The 20,846-nt window shown below is 34.6% G+C and overlaps 2 protein-coding genes across 3 annotated transcripts; one reads left to right on the top strand and one right to left on the bottom strand.

Annotated features, from left to right (window-relative positions):
• Positions 1-1,514: 1,514 nt before the first annotated feature.
• Positions 1,515-13,826, bottom strand: LOC112016424 (ABC transporter B family member 20). Its single transcript, XM_065761878.1, is given in 12 exon segments — positions 1,515-3,327; positions 4,600-4,841; positions 4,932-5,713; positions 5,953-6,290; positions 6,395-6,489; positions 6,492-6,617; positions 6,817-7,127; positions 7,216-7,475; positions 10,400-10,600; positions 10,728-10,903; positions 10,993-11,047; positions 12,976-13,826. Coding segments are annotated over 12 exon segments (4,203 nt in total). The 5' UTR covers positions 13,363-13,826; the 3' UTR covers positions 1,515-2,097.
• A 2,481-nt stretch (positions 13,827-16,307) lies between these two features.
• On the top strand, positions 16,308-19,656 carry LOC112016455 (psbP-like protein 1, chloroplastic). Of its 2 annotated transcripts, XM_024049019.2 has the most exons (8): positions 16,309-16,473; positions 16,581-16,677; positions 17,308-17,388; positions 17,599-17,681; positions 17,830-17,952; positions 18,073-18,144; positions 18,886-18,982; positions 19,339-19,656. In XM_024049019.2, exons 1-8 carry the CDS (start codon positions 16,408-16,410, stop codon positions 19,440-19,442), a joined length of 723 nt encoding a protein of 240 aa, XP_023904787.1. In that variant the 5' UTR covers positions 16,309-16,407; the 3' UTR covers positions 19,443-19,656. The 2 variants fall into 2 exon arrangements, with proteins under 2 accessions (XP_023904788.1, XP_023904787.1); XM_024049020.2 differs by lacking the exon at positions 18,073-18,144 and having other exon boundaries at positions 16,308-16,473.
• Positions 19,657-20,846: the final 1,190 nt, after the last annotated feature.

Genomic DNA, 20,846 nt, shown 5'->3' with positions numbered 1-20,846 from the left:
TCCATTTATCGTGCAGATGGTGAGGGTTATATTACCACAATTCTTTCAAGTTAAAGATTCAATCGAGCAAATCAATAGTTTGGACAGACATTGCAAATTGAATGGAAGATTAGGGTGGAAAATGTTATTTGCTCTTAAGTAAAAGACAAACTACCTCAAATTATAGTAAAAATGAGAAGATACATTACTTCATTTTTTATTTTTCTTGAAAACGTGGTCAAAATTTATAAAATATACAATAAAGATACTCTTTTACTTGTTTAGTGTCCTAAACTAGTTGATTTTTATAATATCTTATGAATTAAAAGAAAAAAGAAAAAGAAAAAAGATAAGTATGCTTAAATTTGAATTATTATATAAGGTGAGATTTTTTTTAGGAAATATAATTAATTTTATATTCAATTATTATATAAGGTAAAATATTTTGTAAATAATATAATGTGTGATTAGAATTTGTTTCGTACTAATCCTTACAAACAGTTGTATGTCTTGAATAGCTTAAAAAGGAAGTAAATATAAGTAAATTCATCACTTATATTAAAAAAAAATATATATATATATATATATAAGACTTTAATAACATAAATAAATGTATTTTTATTAAAAATCTCCCAACATTATGTTGAGAATGTGACATTATTGCCAATAAAATTGCTCTTCTTTCTACACAAACCTCTCATTCCAAAACATCATCAAAGTGGATTGAATAAACTGAAATGGACTTAGTAGACCAAATGACCTGAAATGAGCCGAGTGAACCAAAATAGACTAAAATGCGACGTTGATGTAACTCAATAAAAGTATAACAAGAATAAATAATACGCTTCAACTTTTATATATTAATATATTATATAAATATAGACCAGTCACAAGTCACATCAACAAACTCTCTTTTAAAATCGCGAAAATTTGTGTTGCAAGACATTTTGCAATTAAAAAAAAAAAAAGGGACAAGAAACTTAACCGTAAGAGTGGGCTAGGGTGAACAGACAACTAATGAGGGTAGACTGCAATATTGAGATGGTTGGAAGACAAGCTAAACCTGAAGGATAAGAACCACATTTTTGTAGCGTAAACCACACCTCTTAGGCTTAAGGAAAGAAAGATTATTGTTTCACACTCTCTTGTACACTCCGCAAATACTTTCTCACCTGGTATCTACATTTTTCCAGAATATTCACATGTATTGCATGATATGTATAAAGAGTGTATAATGAAAGTGTGAGACAATCAAATTCCTTGAGAAAATAAGACATGATTCGACATCATAAAAGTAGATTTGATATAAAATTAGTCTTTATTATTTTCATTTTCAGCTATGAGGGGGAAAAAGCTATAGAATTCACTCCAAATCTGTACACAAAACTCTAGGAGTTTATGCCAAATTAGGCAGGACACCAAATGCCAAATTACATGCTCAATGCTCCAAGTACAGCACAAGTCAGCAAGTGATAATCAGCCAATTCACAATTACGGAATCTAACAACGGGAGCTTCATGGCATATTTTAACTCGTGGGATCAAACAGGCAAAACTGAATAGCTTGTAAATTATCAGTATTTATTTACAAAGGTTACAGCTTTTTTTCATCCTGAACTTTCTACATTTTTCACAATGGAAGTAAAACTTTTTAAGAAAAATAAATTCGTTATCATCGAAGCTAGAGAGAGAGAGAGTTTCACTAAAAATGTAAAAAGAAAACCACACCTCAGTAGAAAAACTAGAATTAATTCCAACCCACTTCCTGCTTGAAAAGCAAATCAATATACCATGGAGACAACCAATCTAGCGATGCCCGTCTCCAAAAGAATAAGCATCCAGCCCTGAGAGCACATCCTCCTCAAAGGCCAACCCACTCCAAAAACCCTACTTCTAAAACCTACTTTTGCACAACGTATCTAGCACTGCCGCCACTGCATACTCACTGCCCCTGCCATATAAACAATGTTATCAGCCTCAGCAGTCTCATTCTACCTGCCCTCTCTGGAGACTCCACCATAATTCTCAAGGAAACAACCATCAGTATAGATATCACAGTGATTCAGTTGAGCAGAATGAGAAGATAAAGGGCCAAACCCAAACAATCACAGAACCCATTCTAAACAAGTCGGTGCTGACGCAAACCTTTTCCGAAATGAGGTTGCATCAAACGGACATAAAGACCATTCTTTGCCACCAAAGAATCATGGCTCCCTTCCTCCACAATTCGTCCCCCATTTAGAACTACAATATTGTCCACATGCCTCATCATTGCAGCCCTGTGGGCTATCAGAATGGTTGTTTTGTTCCCCATGATCAATGTATCTAGAGCCTCCTGCACCACCCGACTTGACTCAGACTCAATGGATGAGCTTGCTTCATCTAATAACAAGATGGGTGCGTTCTTTAGCACTACCCGAGCAATTGCAATTCTCTGTTTCTGTCCTGGAGTCAGATCCACACCCCTCATTCCCACATGTGTGTCATAACCATGAGGCAAGCTGCTGATGAAATGGTGTGCATTTGCTATTCTCGCAGCCTCTTTCATCTCAGCTTCACTAGCATTGTGCCTAGCATATATAATATTTTCCCTTATGGTTGTTGAGAATATAATTGGTTCCTGCTGAACAAGACCTAGGTGGCTCCTCAACCATCTCAAATTATAAAGTTTCAAATCTCGTCCATCCAGTAGTACTTGACCAGCAACTGGATCATAAAATCTCTGAATCAAAGAGATTATGGTACTCTTTCCAGACCCTGAAACTCCCACAACAGCTACAGTTTGCCCCCCATTCACTTTAAGACTGAAATTGCTCAACACCAACATTTCTGGGCGAGTGGGATAACAGAAATCGATATTTTTCAACTCAATGCTTCCATAAACATTAGGTGGCTTTAATGCCATGTTATCATCTGGTTCAATCTTAGGCACTCGATCTATGATCTCAAATACTGAAATAAGAGATTTACGTCGTTTAAGTATGTACGGAGCCAATCCAAAAGGCTCCACCAGTGCAAATGTAGCAAAAGAGAAAACCATATACTCCTTGAGAGCAGTAGGTAGGTCCATATATTTGTACTTTACGGAGTATGCAGTGTACCAGAGGAGAAGGGCATTACAGGCAAAAAGTAAAAACTGTGAAAAGCCAAATGCAAAACCTATGGCCATTCCATGAAGGAAACTCTGCTTGAATATTTTCTTCAGTTGCAACCTGTAGAGCTCCATTACCTTGTTACCAGCACAGAATGCTACAACAGTGTATATGTTTCTAACTGCATCCTCAAGGACTAAAGATGCCTTCCTGTGCATCTCCTGGATACCCCTCGAAAATCCAGCAAGCCACAATTTCTACATTATTTAAATAAGAAGCTATTAAGGATTTGGGCGCAAAATATTCAGATACATTAGTACTTCATTATCAAAAAAAATGAATAAGTGAAAGCGAATCATATAAACGAAACTTTTGCATCTACAGAATACAAATATATTAGAGCAGCAGATATTTCATAAATCCAGGCACATCAGTAAGGTTAATAAATTGACTAAACGATCATAAAAAAGTAGATCCAAATATAAAGACAATATAGCTATTACCTAAACACAATATTGACCCTTTTTTGGGTCACCATAAGGCTATAGAGTTGGCAACTGTGTCTAAGACTTGGAAAAAACACCCCCTTATAGATCAAAGAATGTATAGAATCAATTCTTTTTAATAATTAGAAAAAAAATATATAGTTAGCTGTGTGTTTGTGAAAATCAATTAATGAAATGATGCATACACCAATAGTTATTCAGCCCCGCACTGCAAGGGTGTGCATGCAAAAGCAAATACATGTGTGAGGTGCATACATTTTTTTTGTGGGATGGATTGGATAATATGGGACAAGAATTATTGTGGTCACTATTGGCTGATTACAATTAGCTAGCTGAGAGTGTGTGAAGTGGTTTTATGTGGATGAGTCAGTGGAGTTGATGCACAGGCTTCTGCCATGGGACCCATAAGAATCAATTGGTTTTGGATTAAATAATGCAAAAGCCTAGTTTATTTTATTTTATTTTTTTCGATAGATTCGATAGGATTTGGATCATTGGCATCCACTCCATGATCATTGCTCTTTATCATCAGATCAAAGACACCAATTGGTCTTTTTGAGGTCCCTTATTCAACAAGAAGAGACTTAAATAGTTGAGCAAATTGGAACCTACAAAAACTTTAAATGGAATTATTCTTAATGCCTATTCTTGAGTTTAGGTTTTAGTTATTTCCTTCTTAAGCATTTTAGGTATTTTGTAATCACCTTTATGTTCATGTCATGAACAAGTCATTACTTGTAGCCATTGAAGATTACGAAAATATGAGGCATTCCCATGCAAAACAAACAGAATTTCAGTGATTCAATATAACAGTGAAAAACATACCATTTTTAATAATAAAAATTTCAATTAAAATAAAAACTTTTCTGCATGCAGATCGTTTTCCACTAAAAAACAGAGCCTAAAAGTAAAGCTCCTCGAAGCTGATGAAAACAATAGATGTATGCAACATGGACTGATTAATGAATTTATTATTTATCAGAAATATAAATTTGGGATCACAACTGAACTATCAGTACAGACCTGTGCAATAGCGGAAAGAGTGAGAATTGGCAGGGTTGCCAACGCCACAAGTGCTAATCGCCATTGCAGCAACATCCCAATTAGAACAGCCACAAGAACAGCAGCACTGTCCTGTATAAATATGGAAAGCCTGTTGCTAAAAGCAGCTCGCACAAACGTAGCATCGTTTGCCAAGCGCATGGATAAGGTGTCAGCACTGTTTTCCTCTTCATCAAACCATCCAACTTCATTGCGCAACATTGCTGTCACATGGAATAGATAAGGTTATATGAATAAACACAATTCTGTTATCTAAAGAAGACTACTACAATAGTAAGGAAAGAGTCATTCACCTGAGAACATCATTCTACGCACTCGTTCAGTCATCTTCTCCCCCATTATACCAAAGTAGAAGTGCTGCAAGAAATTGGCAACCACTGTCACCACACCCATGCAGGCAATGATCAAACACAATTTGTTTACTTCATGCCCCAAGTGATGTTCTTCAACATAGTATGCTGTGACTATCAGTGCAATAACATAAGCAAGAAGGGGATTAAAAGAACCGAAGATAGCAGCACCAGTGCTTCCTAACACAGCGTAAAGCCACTCTGCAAGACTAAGTTCTGCCAACCTCCAAAATGATGGTGCTTCCCGAATCCGTGTATTTTTTGCTTCCTTCACTTTCACTGGAGTATCACCAGCTTGACTATGCGGTCGACTAAAAGTCTGTGAATGGGAACGTTCATTTTTGGGATCAGATGTCAAAAGGGGTGAAACAGGGGATTCAGGATCTGAACCATTTGATCTTTGTCGATGTGCAGCCTGTACATCAATCTTGGGTAACTCTGGTAGTCTCATTTCAAAACTATCCTGCCTTCTGATTGAAGGTTCCTTATCTGCTGCATCCGTAGGCTGACCATTTTCCAGCATCTTCTCTGGTGGTGGGCTCCTAGCTTTGGGTGATTCCTGTGAGTTAAAGGTGCTGTCTGAGGACCGGAACATGCCAGAAGCTCTTTGGAGAGAGGGTGATTTGACCATTTTAGGAGATGATGGTTCTTGGAAGCTATTACTTGCTGAAGAATCCTTTTCAATTTGGAAAGCTGCAGTCTCCTTGTAGTTTCTCAATGGAATCCTGGAGGTAGCATACATAAACAGCACCTATTTAGATTGCAACTTAGAAAAAAAAAAAAAAAAAAAGGAGGCAGGAATTGGGGGGGGTGCGGGGAAGAATTTAACATCCTGGCAAACAAGTTCAGAAGTAACAAAATATATGTTCCCTCACAACGAAACAACATGCTTAAACAAATTATTGCCAGGTAGTCACCCAGAATGCTCCATGCCAACAAATGCATATTTGCTTTTGTATTATACCTCCTAGGAAGTTTCGCGGCCTCTTCGCATTTGAGAAGCTCTGCATAAAGGCCATCCAAGTTTAGTAATTCATCATGTGTACCCATTTCAACAAGTTGACCCTCTTCCATAACAGCTATGTAATCAGCATTCCTTATAAGACTAAGCCGTCGAGCTATTATTATTGTTGAGCGTCCCAACATGAGGAGATCTAGAGCCTCCTGAACAGCTTTTTCAGCTTCAAAATCAAGTCCACCAGTAACTTCATCAAGCAGAAGAATTGATGGATTTAGAAGCACTGCTCTAGCAATAGAAAGTTTTATTTTCTGCTCTTCTGTTAATGCTAATCCAGCCCTACCACCTGAAAAGAAACTGAGTTATTTAATTTAATGAACAAAAATGATCCAGACAGTGCCAAGAAACATTGATCGGAGTTATAAATGAAGATTTTGTCTTGCAAATTCACCTGTGTATCATATCCTTTCCCAAGTGAACTAATAAAAGTATGTGCATGTGCTATTTTAGCTGCTTCTTCAATTTGATCGCAAGTAGCATCCCTCCGTAAGCAATATTGTCTCTTATACTCAAACTTAGCAAAGCAGGTTCCTGGGTAACTAGTCCAATTTGGCTTCTTAGCCATTCCAGTTTCAGGTTCTTAATATTTTCCCCATCCAAGAGAACTTCTCCTGCACCACAGAATATTAAAACCATTGGAATCTGCAAGCATACTGTGGATTTCAATGGGACCTTGCTGAGATATCATATGCAACATTGTAAGAGGAGAGGTATGTGACCACTATACCCACACAAAACATGCACACACCCCAAATAAATAAATAAAAAAAAAAAAAAAGAAAAGGAAATTAAAAATTAAGACCATCGTACCTAATGTAGGATCATAAAACCGCTCCATAAGTGGGATAATACTGCTTTTTCCAGAGCCATTTCTGCCAACAAGTGCCACTGCTTTCTTAGCAGGTACAGTGAGGTAAAACCCACTCAAAATAGGGATTTCAGGACGAGACAGATAGCTGAAATATACATTCCTAAACTCGATATTTCCTTGCACTGAACCTGGTGTAGTTCCATCTTGATTAACTGCAGAGGATGATCGGCTTATCATCTCAAAAAGTCTATAAGCAGCAATTCGCCCTTGGTCAAATGAATAGAAGTTTGTTGCAGCTTGATTCAGCCCACTAATAAAGACAGAAAAATGACATGTAACAAAAACAGTAGAAATGATCATCACAACCAATAAAAAAAAAAAAATTAAGAAAGACTTACAGGCCACTTAAAATTATAGCAAATAGAGCTGTTATAATTGCACCACCATGAGCTTTTTCATGTGTAATTAGGAACCTTCCAACCCACAGTTGTAAGGCACAAGAACATATTGCAAGCCCATATGTGAATCCAAGACCAAGTCCTTGCACGAGGCTTATTAATATACCATATCTCAGAGTTGCTTGTAGTGACGTTGCATAAGAATACTTTGCCAATGTTTCATTTGTAAATGCATATAATGTCCTAATGTAGGAGACTGCCTGCATGATTTCAGAAATTACTTACGCTTCAGAATACCGGCATTAAATGCTTTACCAAAATGACTACAATTATAATTCAAAATTGTTCCTAAGTTGAACAAAATACCTGCCACTTCATAAAAGAAATTTAAAGAAGTAAGAAGCCTCAACAATTCAACAAATACTATTCAACAAACACATGCTGAAAGTACTGGCCAACAAAAGAATAGAAAGGTGTTGCTTGTTATGTTCTTGGAAAATAATTTTCAGAAAACAGCTTTCGAAACACAACAGTTGCAACTTTGAGCATTGATGTTAACAAGAATAACCTTCCAAAATCTGCTTTTGCAAACACATTCACAAATGTGCTTTCATACTGTTTATTTTTAAGAAGAGACAACTGTTCTTGGAGAATAGAACCAAATAGGCCGTTTACTTCTATAGGTAATTCCCAAATTGCTCAGGAAAAGATGACCCCACAAGTTGTTCCATCACCATCAGTCAATTATATGATCAACCCAATACAAATACATAGATGATGATGATGATAATAAACCTTAATAAATGCAAAAAATATTTATAGAAATAAGTTTGTAGAGATCATTTAATAATTATAGTACATACACACAGTCTTATAAGCATTCAATTTCTCCTCATCCATAGCTTTTTTTTTTTCAAACATTCCCTGAGAAGCAAAGGAGCTACACATAGCCAGCAATTCTTATTGGGTTTAAAAGGCAAAGAGAGCCCTACTTTCTCTTCCTTTTTATTAAAAAAAAAAAAAAAAAATCAACCTTTTAATAGTCAGATAAGAGCTGTGCAGAATTGGGAATTGGAATCTTTGTAGAATTTCATGGATATAGTTTATAGTGTATCAGTAAATGGCAATGGGGAGGATAAACTGTGCAGGAAACCAGATAAGAACAAGGGATTTACAGCGAGTGGTTACTACAAGATTCTACTTGGCAATGGTGATCTTTCTTTCCCTTGGAAGAGCATATGGAAATCAAAGATTCCTTCTAGAGTTGCTTTCTTTATTTGGACTGCAGCTTTGGTGAAAATCTTGACAATTGACAATTTACAAAAAAAGAATACGTGGCTTTTAGATGGGTGTTATATGTATAAATGAAATAGGGAATCAGTTGGCCATCTCTTACTTCACTGTCCTATTGCTACAGAATAGTGGTCTATGGTGTTTGGTTTATTAGAGTTTGTTGGGAGTTGCGGGTAGCTGGCCTGCATTGTTTGATGTGGTGTATATGGAGAACTGGAGTTTTGAGGACTCACAAAGAACTATGGCTGATCTCAAATTACTCTTCTTTAGAACTTTTTAGGATTGTATGTCAGCTTTGCACAGTCTGACTTTATGTTCTGTTTTTTATTTAATAAATTCATGTAATATCCATGTTTGATTGTATAGCCCCAGATGTATACTCCCTCTATACTTGGGCAACGCTTTTTTCTTTTTCTTTTTTTAAATCAATAAAATTGCATTACTTAACAAAAAAAGAGTCAGAAAGAGGCTCTATTAAGGACACCGTTGGTAAAAACACAGTAAAGCACACCCCCACCACCCCCCCCCCCACCCCCAAAAAAAAACTAATTGCAGCAAACTTGATAAAGAGATAAAGTCAGTAATTTGTTTTCAGTTAATCTATAATTGTTGCAGAGGCAGGAGAGTGTATTGCCTGAGCCTAAATTTCAGATGCTCGCATACAGAGAGAAGGGGACTAGGGATATGAGATGTATTGAAGTTTTCATCACTTGACCAGAAAGCATGTCAGTTCAACAATTTTATCTGACAAGAATCATACATTGAAGAAGGTTCCTAGAGGTCTCTCAAAAGGATCTTAATATAAAATTTAAAAAATATATATATAAAAAAAGGGTTGGGGTTCAGAAGAGAAATCATCACCAGCAGAAGAGAACCCAAATCTGAAAATTTTACACATTGGTAATAGTGAGAGGAAAAAACAAAAGAATAACATGTTAGAGTAGAAAAGCAAGCAACAGAGAAAAGAGAAAATATCAAAGACTCACAAGAGAGGGTATTCTCCGCCCCCACAAAATCTCTCATACTCAGACAACCAGATTCAAAAGGAGGCAGGATATCAAGTTGGAAATAAGGTATTGTTTCCATTGAGCTTTGGGTGTTGACTTAGTTGCAACATCCACATTTATTCTTCTTTCACAAGAGGTCTCAGCCTCCACAAAATCTCTCTCATACTCAAAAGACCAGATTCAGAAAGTGATGGGATATCAAGCTGGGAATAATTTCCATTGAACATTGGGTGTTGACTCAGTTGCAACATCTATACGTGTTCTTCTTTTAATACATGTTTGATAAGTAGCCCTGGAAATTATGCATATTTTTTACAAGATTCATGTGGCAAAGTGATTGGCATGATGGTATCGAATCTAAGAAACAGCTGCAGACACATCCTCATTTACTCTTCTTTCACAAGAGAGGGTATTCTCAGCCTCCACAAAATCTCTCTCATACTCAAAAGACCAGATTCAAAAAGTGATGGGATATCAAGCTGGAAATAATTTCCATTGAACATTGGGTGTTAACTCAGTTGCAACATCTATACGTATTCTTCTTTTAATACATGTTTGATAAATAGCCCTGGAAATTATGTATATTTTTTACAAGATTCATGTGGCAAAGTGATTGGTATGATGGTATCTAATCTAAGAAACAGCTGCAGACACATTCAAACCAGTGGCTCCACAACTTTAACAGAATCTGCAATGGAGCAGATCTTATAACAATCTGAACCAAAATTACAAAAATAAACACAAAACACTACTCTTACAGCATACAAGTTGTTATTATACTTTGAAAGGCCAGAAATGATAGTTTCCTCATCTTTTTTGGGGGTTTTTTTTTAGGGGGGGTGGGGGGTTGTTAAGTGGGAAATAAAAGTAAAATATAAATAGACCTGTTCAGCAATGCTAGCTGCTTCAGCATATGCATCTTGAATATTCTCAGCAAGCCTGTGAAGAAATATATTTGATATTCCTCCAGCGGCTACAATGAATGGACCAGTGGCTAATGTTATAAGTGCAATCTGCCAACAGTTGACAAATCCAATAACAAGACCACTGAAAAATGTAGCCATATTATGAATATAATTTCCAACCTGTATCATCAGAGGCCAATAAACAGATTAGACAAAATAATGCATGCAGAGAAAATCATTATTGTAAGGAGAACTCACAAAACAAAACAAAAATACATGCAAGGCAATTTGTTAAATCTTAACTTACTTTTTCACTAAGAGCAGATTGAATAAGTAGCACATCACTCAATACTTGACTCACAATGTCCCCGTTGTTCCCATAGGTATCAAAAAAACTCATGTCTTGGTTAAGTAATACTTGCACGTAATTTGACCTGATGACAGCAGTCTGCCTTTCCCCAGTCAAAATCCAGCATGAAACCTCTATTACACAGAACAAGTTAATATTGAAGGCAGCATACATGATACAAAAGCAGGAATAACGTAATGACTAATTCTGATAGATAATTTACCAATCCAACCAGCACCGAAAACACCCACAGCAATATACAGGATTGTTAAAGTAAGCTGCAGCAAAACAATAAAATAGTCCATGAAAATAAGCTCATATCTAGAATTCTAGTTCACATATGAAAGAATGAATGTAAAATTCATATTTTCAACTTCTAAATCACAAAGAGAACTAACCAAATAAGGATGGGTGAAACACAAAATATGCCAATGATAATAACAGACGGCTGTTACTTAAAACAGAAAGAACGGGAAAAGGATGGCGGGAGAATCTAAGCCCCAAAGAAAATCAAAAGCCAACTATTTGTTAATAGACTTTTCTGATTTTTCATTTTTTATGGCTAAAAAGTGATAATATGGTCAAATAAGATACTTTTTCTTTCAGATGGAAACTTCAGAACTAAAGGAAACTCACAAGTCATGGACCTGGGTCATACTTAAAAATAAACAAAAAAAGGTCATGGACCTGAGTTGTATTTGCAGTTTACATGTATCTTAGTCATTGTTATAATGTTTTGACTGAATAATATTGCTAATTACTTTTAGGCCACCAATTCGGTCCTCACATAAAATGCTATAGCACTATCATCATTATTTGAAAACCAATCCATATATCAGACTGGCACGACATCCTCCCTCTGGACTACCAGTTCCGTAAGCATGCTCTATTCTTCGTAGTGAAGAAATGTATTTGGAATCTGAATAAAAAAGAATGTTGAATTTTTCAAATAAGGTACAACTTTTAATGACAAAAATGGTTCTTCATACGGCAAAAGACCTTAGGTGCAAACCGCCAATGAGCTCTGGCTCAAATGGCATCTCCTGTCCTTGTAATGTGTAATTACCAATATTATAATAATAATTTTAAAAAAAAAAAAAAAATTCCCTAGGTGCAAACAAACAATAGCCCATCCAAATATCTGATATTCACATCTTCTAGAGATTGTAGAAGACTAAACTGATAAATGATAATAATACAACAAAAATATTTGAGAACTAAGAACAACATTCAATATGATCAATATCTTTCTATTTCAGCTCACATAGTGGGCCTTCGATGCCAAATGAGTTCTTCAAGAACCTTTTTTTTTTTTTTTTTTTTTAATAATAGAAATTGAATTGAATAAAAAAGAATCCCTCGCAGCCTTACTACACAAAAAATATACTATGAGAGCGTCCTTTAAAAACCTCTTGAAAGTCAAGTGCCAATTGCCATTATTAACCTCCAGCCCAAAATAAAATTGTAGTCTGATTAATTCTTTATAAAATTAGTCTAAGCATCTAGTAAGCTCGTTCTAGTCCATATTGATCTAGGCTTCCCTCTAAGTGCAACATATATGTAGGAAATGGCAACTTTAGTATTTTAGAGCCAGCCAAAAAAAGTACCAACTACACTCATCTAAGCCCAGGTAAAACTATTCAGCTAAGTTCCCTTAACACTATTCAATTCTCGAAAACAAAACAACGGGAACACAAGACTCAAAGAACAAACTTCAGCAATCCTTTGCTCTCTTCGCTAACAAAAGAATGATATTAAAGCAGTGAAGTCGCGCAAGCCCTTCACTTTCCTTCATATATAAGGAATGAATTGTCGAGTTTCAGCCTAGCAACGTCTCGTAACGAAATTCACAGAACCTTTTGCAATCGTAATCCGTACCAAACCGATTCGCAAAGTAATAGAACAGTATACAATACATTAAAAGCAATAACTTAGAAAAACTCAGCAACCAAAACTATGAACTTCATAGTTACCAATCAAATAGCATAAACAAATAAATAAAAAACCAAAATTTTGAATTGCTTATTCAATATTTCGTCAAGTTAGCTAAGCTAAACACAATTAGTAAAGTTAAGCTTAATTAAACCTAATAAAGCTCAACAAAAACCCTAATTTGTTCTATATCACCAAAAAAACTAATGTGTAGCTCCAAAATTAGGGTTTCGGAAACTGTAAAAAAGAGCATAAAGAAAAAAAAAAAAAATACCTCCCCAAGCTTATCGAGCTGTAGTTGTTGATTTCCATCACTGTGAGGACGGATACTGAGGACGTGGACGATCTTCGCGAAGTAGTGAAGGTAAACGACGAGGGCGGTGCCGTGAGCGGCGGCGGCGAAGGAGCCGACGAACATGAGCGCCCAGTCGAGGTTGTCGGCGCAAGCGAAGAGCTTGGAGAAAGGCACGGCGGCCGGAGGCGGCTCGATCTCCTCGGGCTCGTCGATCTCGTCCTCCTGCTCGAGCTGCTGCGCCGCCGTGTCCGCGCTCTGGTCGAGGTACGGCGACGGCGACTCGGGCGGCTCGGACACCTCGGACACGGGCGTTAACGGCTGTATGTGCGGCGGGGACCACCCGAACAGTCCCCTAGAGATCATCATCTTTCCCAACACACACACTCACACACGCGCGCGCGCGCACACACACACGCACACTATCTAACTCAGTAAATCTTATCTGAATCGCTTTCCCTCTAAATTTAGCAGATCTGCTAAATTTAGAGGACCGATTGATTTCTCGAACGCACAAATATTTTCTTTTCAAAAAAATTGAAAACTTCTTCGCCTTTTTTGTTTATTTTCTCTCTCCTAGAAGCAGCGACAACAACAACGACGAAGAAGAAGAACAGAGAGAAATGAGAGTCGTGACTCGTGGCGGGTGGGTTTGTGTGACTCAGTCAAAGAAAGAAAGCGGAGAGAGAGAGAAGATTTGAGAGGGTGGAATTTTTGACTCACCCATGGGGACACCAAAAAGTCTCTGAAACTCTCTCTCTCTCTCTCTTTCTCTCTCTCTCTCTCTCTCTGTTTTTTTTAAAAATAAATAAATAAATAATAAATAAAATTGTGGTTAACGGTCAAATGCCGGCGAAACGGTATTTGAGTTGGTTAACCTGAAAATGTTTGGTGGTGTTTTTGGTAAATTCGGTGACCAATGATGGGTGTTGGTAAATGTGTTCACAGCTGTATGAGGAAGTGGGTGTGAATCTTAATTTACGTTTATGTCCTTTTTAGGTTGTGAGAGGTGGTGACACTTGGTGTTTTTTTAGTGGACCATTTTTATTAATTTATGGAAAATTAAAAATTATAAAATATATAAATATATATATATATATATAAATTGTTGTGTTTGACGCTAAATGAATGATAAATATATATTTTTATCACAACTTGCTTACGCGACAAATCATGAGCAGTGAAATAAAAATAGGCCCACAACTCTACATCTAACGACTTATAAAATGAATAAATTGTGACAAAGCCCACAACTTTACATCTAACGACTTATAAAATGAATAAATTGTGACAAAAATCATGGTTCTAGCATTATGCATGCCAGAGGGAACATGAGGATGGAACTTTATTATTATTTTTTTTATTTGAAAACTTTATTTTTATTGCCAGTCCACTTGCTCTGTTCCACGCCTTTCCTTTTTGGTTTTTTTTTTAATTTAATTTTTTTATAATTTACCTTTTTTGGATGTGGGTTGTATTGTATTTGTTTATTTCATTCTTTTTTTTTTTTTTTTAATCAAACACATCTTCATGCATACACAAACAAGACATGTAACTTGCTCAATCTGTTTTTGTGTTGTTTTTTTCTCCTCTATGGGAGTATTGCTCTTTTAAGACATGACTGCATAAGAAAATGTGTTTGCAACAACTTCGAAAATTACATTTTCATTTGTCATATTTTAACCAATTTAGCTTTCGATTTATTTATCTAAAATTAAAAAAATAAATAAATAAATAAAACTTCCTAGGATTTGCTAAAGCATTTCTATTTTCAATTGGGCAAATTCAAAAGATATTATGGCATGTAATGCCTATTGGAGAAGGATGAAATCTTATACCATGTTTAGTTTGTTAAATGTAAAAAGTTGCCAATGAAATTGAGCTTTAATGTTTGTATCACTAGGAGCGGACACTATAAATCGAATTGCTCTCTTAAAAAAAATATTTGTATTTGAAAGAACATTTAATACTTACTCCTTATTTGATGTTATTTGATTGAATTTGAGAATGAAAGGTCTAAATCAATCAAGGTTGTGTTTTAATTAACAATATCAACTAAGCTTATCTTCAACACGTATGATAGGTGTAAAATTTCTTCTCATTTTCAATATATGTGATTAGTCTATTTTGGGTAAAACAAAAATTTATATGATATTGCTCCACAAAATATTACTTAGTTAACAACATTAGGGTTTGTTCATTTGAGATTATTTTCATCCTAAAAGAGAATATACAATTTTTTTTTTAAGTATCATACTTTTTAATGTACAATAGTACCTTTACATAATAAACACAAGAGAAAATTTACATTTTAAACTCTATAATTTAGGGATGTAGCAAATTAAACCATGAAAATTTTAAAAGTAACAAAATAAACATCAACCCATTATGTTTAAGGTTTAACATTAGTCAAGGGTTTAATTTTTTTACTTTTGAAACTATGGGATTTAATTTATTATTTTTTAAAACGTCAAAGGTTCAAGTTATTGCTTTTGAAACCGCAAGACTTTTTTTTTTTTGAAACAGTAAGATTTATTTTGTTACACCTCTTGAATTGTATGGTTTGAAATTAAAATTCCCCAAGCTAAATAAATTGATGAAAACAAATTCATCCGAAGTAGAGATAAAAATATTGTATATTCATAAGTTAGTTAATAATAAATTAGGTGATTTGTTCAAAAAAAAAAATTAGGTGATAATAATTACAACAAATTTAGTTAATGTCTTCACAAATTTATTTGAAAGATTACAACAAATTTTGGAATCAAGATACATAAAAAGAACATAAATTTAACATGACAATTCACAATAAACTATTCAATTCAAAAGCAACGATGTCTAATCTTATAAACAAGATTACGTATTCATGACCTTTTATGTTACCCAAAGAAAAGATACCAATCTATTATAGTAAGATAGGAATGGAGATTAAAAAGAAAAAAGAAAAAGGATGGCCTCAATTATTTTGCTTTTTATCAAAAAGGCCTCCATTATTTGTTGAACATAAAGATAAACATCCAACTAAAGATTCAAAGAACTAATAACCTTTTTTTTCCCTTTTACATCAAATGAGAGAAAAGGATTTCTTTCCATGAAAAAGAAAGAACAAAAAGATAATAATAAAAAAAAAATAAATTAAATTAAAAAAATAAATAAATAAATAAAAATAAAATAAAAAAAAAAAAAAAAAAAAAACCTAAATGATGTAGCCACCAGATGTGTCATATCTAGGAGACCTGTTGTCAGTGGGTCCAAAATGTTTGAAGCCAACTACCAAGTACTAAAACTACAACAGATAAGTAGACCAAGATAGAGAAAAATAGATAACATAAAGTCTCCACCACAAAGTCCATTGACACCCAAATTTTCTAAATCCTAGAAGGTTCACAAGCAACAACCCCATCATCACCAACAATGGTGTCTCTGCAAAACTCACCCTCGGTCCACAGAACATCATTGTTCCTCAACTCTTTTCCTCAGGTTCTCACTCTCTCTCTCATTATCTTTGTCTCTCAATTTTTGTTTATTTTTTTGTCTTCTTCACATGCTTATTTGTTTATATTAATGTTATTATGGCTTGGTCACAGAAGCACAGCACGTTACCTTGTTGTAGAAGAGCTGGCATTTCTTTTCTCATTAAAGCTGAACAAGCAGCTAGTTCCTCAACTGGGTCTCTTTCTCAAGGTTGATTAATTTTTTTTCTTGAATTTAAATGTGCATTATTATAATTTATTGCTTTGTATTTAAAAATTAGACATGAAACCGTGGCTCAATGTGTTTTCTATTAGATATGCACGTGGAAATCCAGTACAAGTAATCAATATTTGCACTTTATTTTTCTTTAATTTAATGCAATAGAACCCCATAAATTCATTGAGTCCAACTGGAATTGTTAATGCTCTTGAGTTGTTTGAAACTTCTCCATCTTAAATTTAATTTAATTTAAAAGTGTCTTGGCTTTTACCTCGTACCTAGGCCAATAGATCAATTATTTATACAATTAGCTAATAGGTTATTGTTATGTCTCTAGCCTAGATGGCCTTTGGCACATGAATGTAGTTGGTTGTCATGATTCTAGTTTGTTCTTTTGAGTATGTATATGTTATGTATGAGTGAGTGTATACAGAGGCAAGTGCACACACATTATACTTTGTTTAATAGTATAGTTTTTTTTACAGCATGTCTCTTTTTTCAATGAACAACTGTACTTTTGAATAATAATCAAAATAACTAAATAAGCTGATGAAAATAAGTTCATTCAAACATACAACATTGACTGCATATCCTTTTAATTTGCATTTTAAATTTTGGCAGATAGACCCGGGAGACGCCAAGTGCTAGCTATTGGGGCAGTTGCCCCTGGGATTTTTCTAGTCAATCAAAATTCCAAATCCTGTAAGAATTATGAATCTCAATATGCTGTGGATCTTACCTTCTTTTAAGCCCCCCTTTTAAAGTTTTTCTTTCAATAAGTTTGGGTTTTCCACATCTTTGTACTAATGTAGTGCTCATCCAGGAAAGCAATGCCTGCTATTTGTGCAGTGCATTGGTTTCCTTAAATAATGATGGCTGATATCCTAAGAGTACACCCTTGATATGGCTCAGTTGCTGCAGAAACTAAGAAGGGATATTTGTCAGTCACGGACAAGAAAGATGGATACTCATTTGTTTATCCATTTGGGTGGCAGGTGTGCTTTGCCACATTTTATGTGCTTCTTTTTTGTTTATAATGTATGTATCTCATGTCAGCCTTTTTTGGTTGGTCTATCAGTAAACTACTAAATACCATAAGTTAAGAGTAGCTCCTCTATGTTCTGTTGTATTGGGAGTTGGCAGGAAGTTGTGGTTGAAGGTCAAGACAAGGTTTTTAAAGATGTCATTGAACCATTAGAAACTGTTAGTGTGAATGTGATCCCAACAAGCAAACAGGACATTCGAGAACTTGGGTCAGCACAAGAGGTTAGCCTTATAATCTGTAGAATTAACATCTTTAACCATTCTTACCTTGTCCATTCCTTAAATTGCTGTGTATATTGGTGTATGATAAGGTTTCGATTACTCATCATACTTTTATCACAGATTGCCGAAACATTGATCAAAAAGGTCTTGGCCCCTCCTTCCCAAAAAACAAAGCTAATTGAGGCAGCAGAGGTTGACTCCCTTAATAAACTTTGTTAATCAGAATTGTGCTTTACATAGTTTTGCTCATGGCTAACACACCGCATTGTATATATAATATTCCCTGTACTATGGAAATTCGTTATATTAGTCTCTTCTCTTTTTGAAACTTGGTCATTTTTAAGTTTGGTGGCAAGTTATTCTCAAAAAAAAAAAAAAAAAAAAAAAAAGTTTGGTGGCAAGTTTATTTCTACTACAGTTTGAATTTAGTCTCAGAGATTACTATACTTAGTTTGTCTTTAACTCCAATCCAAATTTATCTCCATAAGTCAATGATATGTCAATTTTCTTTCATCTTTTTCTTTTTTTTTGATAGAATCAATTTTCTGTTTTCTTCACTAAAAGAGTACACATATGTCAACAATACAGTTATACTGTTGGTTGAAAAGAATTATGACCTTAAACCCCAATAAGTTATGCCACGTACAAATACATAAGGAAGAGATAATGAAATGTTTGTTTATGTAATAATTACAGATGACAGTCTACTTGCATTCCGTTCTGACTCAATGAGGCTGCCCTCAATATTGCCTTTTTGGCTGCAATTTTATCATCTACTTGTAGATTTTACGGCTAAGGTCATTAGGGAGGAAAATTCTACCATTCTGGAACCATACTTCTAAAATAAGAATAGAGCACACATAAGAATAGAGCAAGTTTTCAACTATTACCTCTAAAATTGTTGATTGATTGATCAGTCTTTGTATGTTACAGCATGACGTTGATGGGAAAGCATATTACACATTTGAGTTCATTGCTAAGGCTCCAAACTACACTCGCCATGCTCTCAGCACAGTCTCCATAGGCAATGGTATGGTGTACTTACTATATTTGGATATGTTAAGATTTTTAGATGCATGAGAAAGCATCACTGTAGAGATTAGTCATTATCACTGTCACAGACCCTTGCCTGTTCCTAATAGATTTACTACTTATTTGGGAAATAAGAGAGTGATTGTGGATTAAGGACAGGTTCACATCCTCATAATTATTCCCTCACAACATTATTGGGCCAGAACCACTACTCACTAGGAAATTTCAGACTATATCCCACATGAAACAACTTATTATACCATCAACTTAGGGTAACACTGAAAAATAAAGTTTCTTTCTGGTAAAAAAAGTCTGTTTTTCAGTTTTAATTGAGAATCACATTGATACTGGCAGGTAAGTTCTACACTTTGACCACAGGGGCCAGTGAGAGGAGGTGGGAGAAGATGAAAGACAAATTGCACACGGTCATCGATTCCTTCCAACTTTTCAATGTTTGATGTTATCATTGAATTTTCTCATTTCCATTGGGAAGAAACCATTTTCTGAACTGCGAGTGCATTTTCCTGAATTGTCCAAGAGCCAATACTAGTTAGTAACTAGTACTGCTCAATTTTTACATACTAAGAAGCAGTGCATTGATGAGGAATGGCTATATAATGAAATTACATTGAAAGTTATATAATCTATGTGCAGGAAAGCATTTTTGCCAAATGAGTGAACATTATGAATTTATGATGCACATAAATCTTTCATTCCTATTGAAGGCCAGGATGACTTTTTTTATTTTTTTTATTTTTTTTAAATAATTGGTCAAGATGACTATATAAAATAACATTTCATTGAGTTGTTAAATCATTATTTAAACATGAGATCCTTTGTGGTCTATTTTATACACGATACAAATTGGTATCTTTCATGTCTCAGTTCCCACTGGGGTTGGTATTTTGCAACCAAAGGAGTGTTGAAATTAAGATTTTAAATTTCAAAAATTCTGGTTATAATGGAGGAGAATCCCACAATCGCTGCTTTCTTATATTCTCAAGTTAGGCGCAAAGCTTTTCATGGCAACTGATATTTAATTTATTTTATTATCCAATGTTCAACGGATAAAATAAATATAATATCACAAGATATATTCCCCTTTTTTCTCTATAAAAAATTAATAGTTTTTGGGGATATATCAATTGATACATTTATGCATGAATTTAAGATAATAATACTAATATCGTGAGTTTTTTTATACTATACCGAAATTCTTAGGTATACCATATACCCGCTTTACAGAGAGATTGAGTGAGTTTTTATACTAAGAAGCAGTGCATTGATGAGGAATGGCTATATAATGAAATTACATTGAAAGTTATATAATCTATGTGCAGGAAAGCATTTTTGCCAAATGAGTGAACATTATGAATTTATGATGCACATAAATCTTTCATTCCTATTGAAGGCCAGGATGACTTTTTTTAATTTTTAATTTTTTTTAAATAATTGGTCAAGATGACTATATAAAATAACATTTCATTGAGTTGTTAAATCATTATTTAAACATGAGATCCTTTGTGGTCTATTTTATACACGATACAAATTGGTATCTTTCATGTCTCAGTTCCCACTGGGGTTGGTATTTTGCAACCAAAGGAGTGTTGAAATTAAGATTTTAAATTTCAAAAATTCTGTTTATAATGGAGGAGAATCCCACAATCGCTGCTTTCTTATATTCTCAAGTTAGGCGCAAAGCTTTTCATGGCAACTGATATTTAATTTATTTTATTATCCAATGTTCAACGGATAAAATAAATATAATATCACAAGATATATTCCCCTTTTTTCTCTATAAAAAATTAATAGTTTTTGGGGATATATCAATTGATACATTTATGCATGAATTTAAGATAATA

The sequence above is a fragment of the Quercus suber genome, unplaced genomic scaffold (genome assembly GCF_002906115.3).
Source record: "Quercus suber isolate HL8 unplaced genomic scaffold, Cork oak 2.0 scaffold_433, whole genome shotgun sequence".
Classification (NCBI taxonomy): domain Eukaryota; kingdom Viridiplantae; phylum Streptophyta; class Magnoliopsida; order Fagales; family Fagaceae; genus Quercus; species Quercus suber.
This window is presented reverse-complemented; position numbering and strand designations above follow the sequence as displayed.

What these genes read in the sequence shown, in the direction of transcription:
- LOC112016455 (XM_024049019.2), top strand. Translation starts at nt 16,408, where the DNA reads ATGGTGTCTCTGCAAAACTCACCCTCGGTCCACAGAACATCATTGTTC. An exon ending in CAATCAAAATTCCAAATCCT is followed by an intron (nt 17,389 to 17,598) that starts GTAAGAATTATG and finishes GATATGGCTCAG; the next exon opens with TTGCTGCAGAAACTAAGAAG. An exon ending in TTTATCCATTTGGGTGGCAG is followed by an intron (nt 17,682 to 17,829) that starts GTGTGCTTTGCC and finishes GGGAGTTGGCAG; the next exon opens with GAAGTTGTGGTTGAAGGTCA.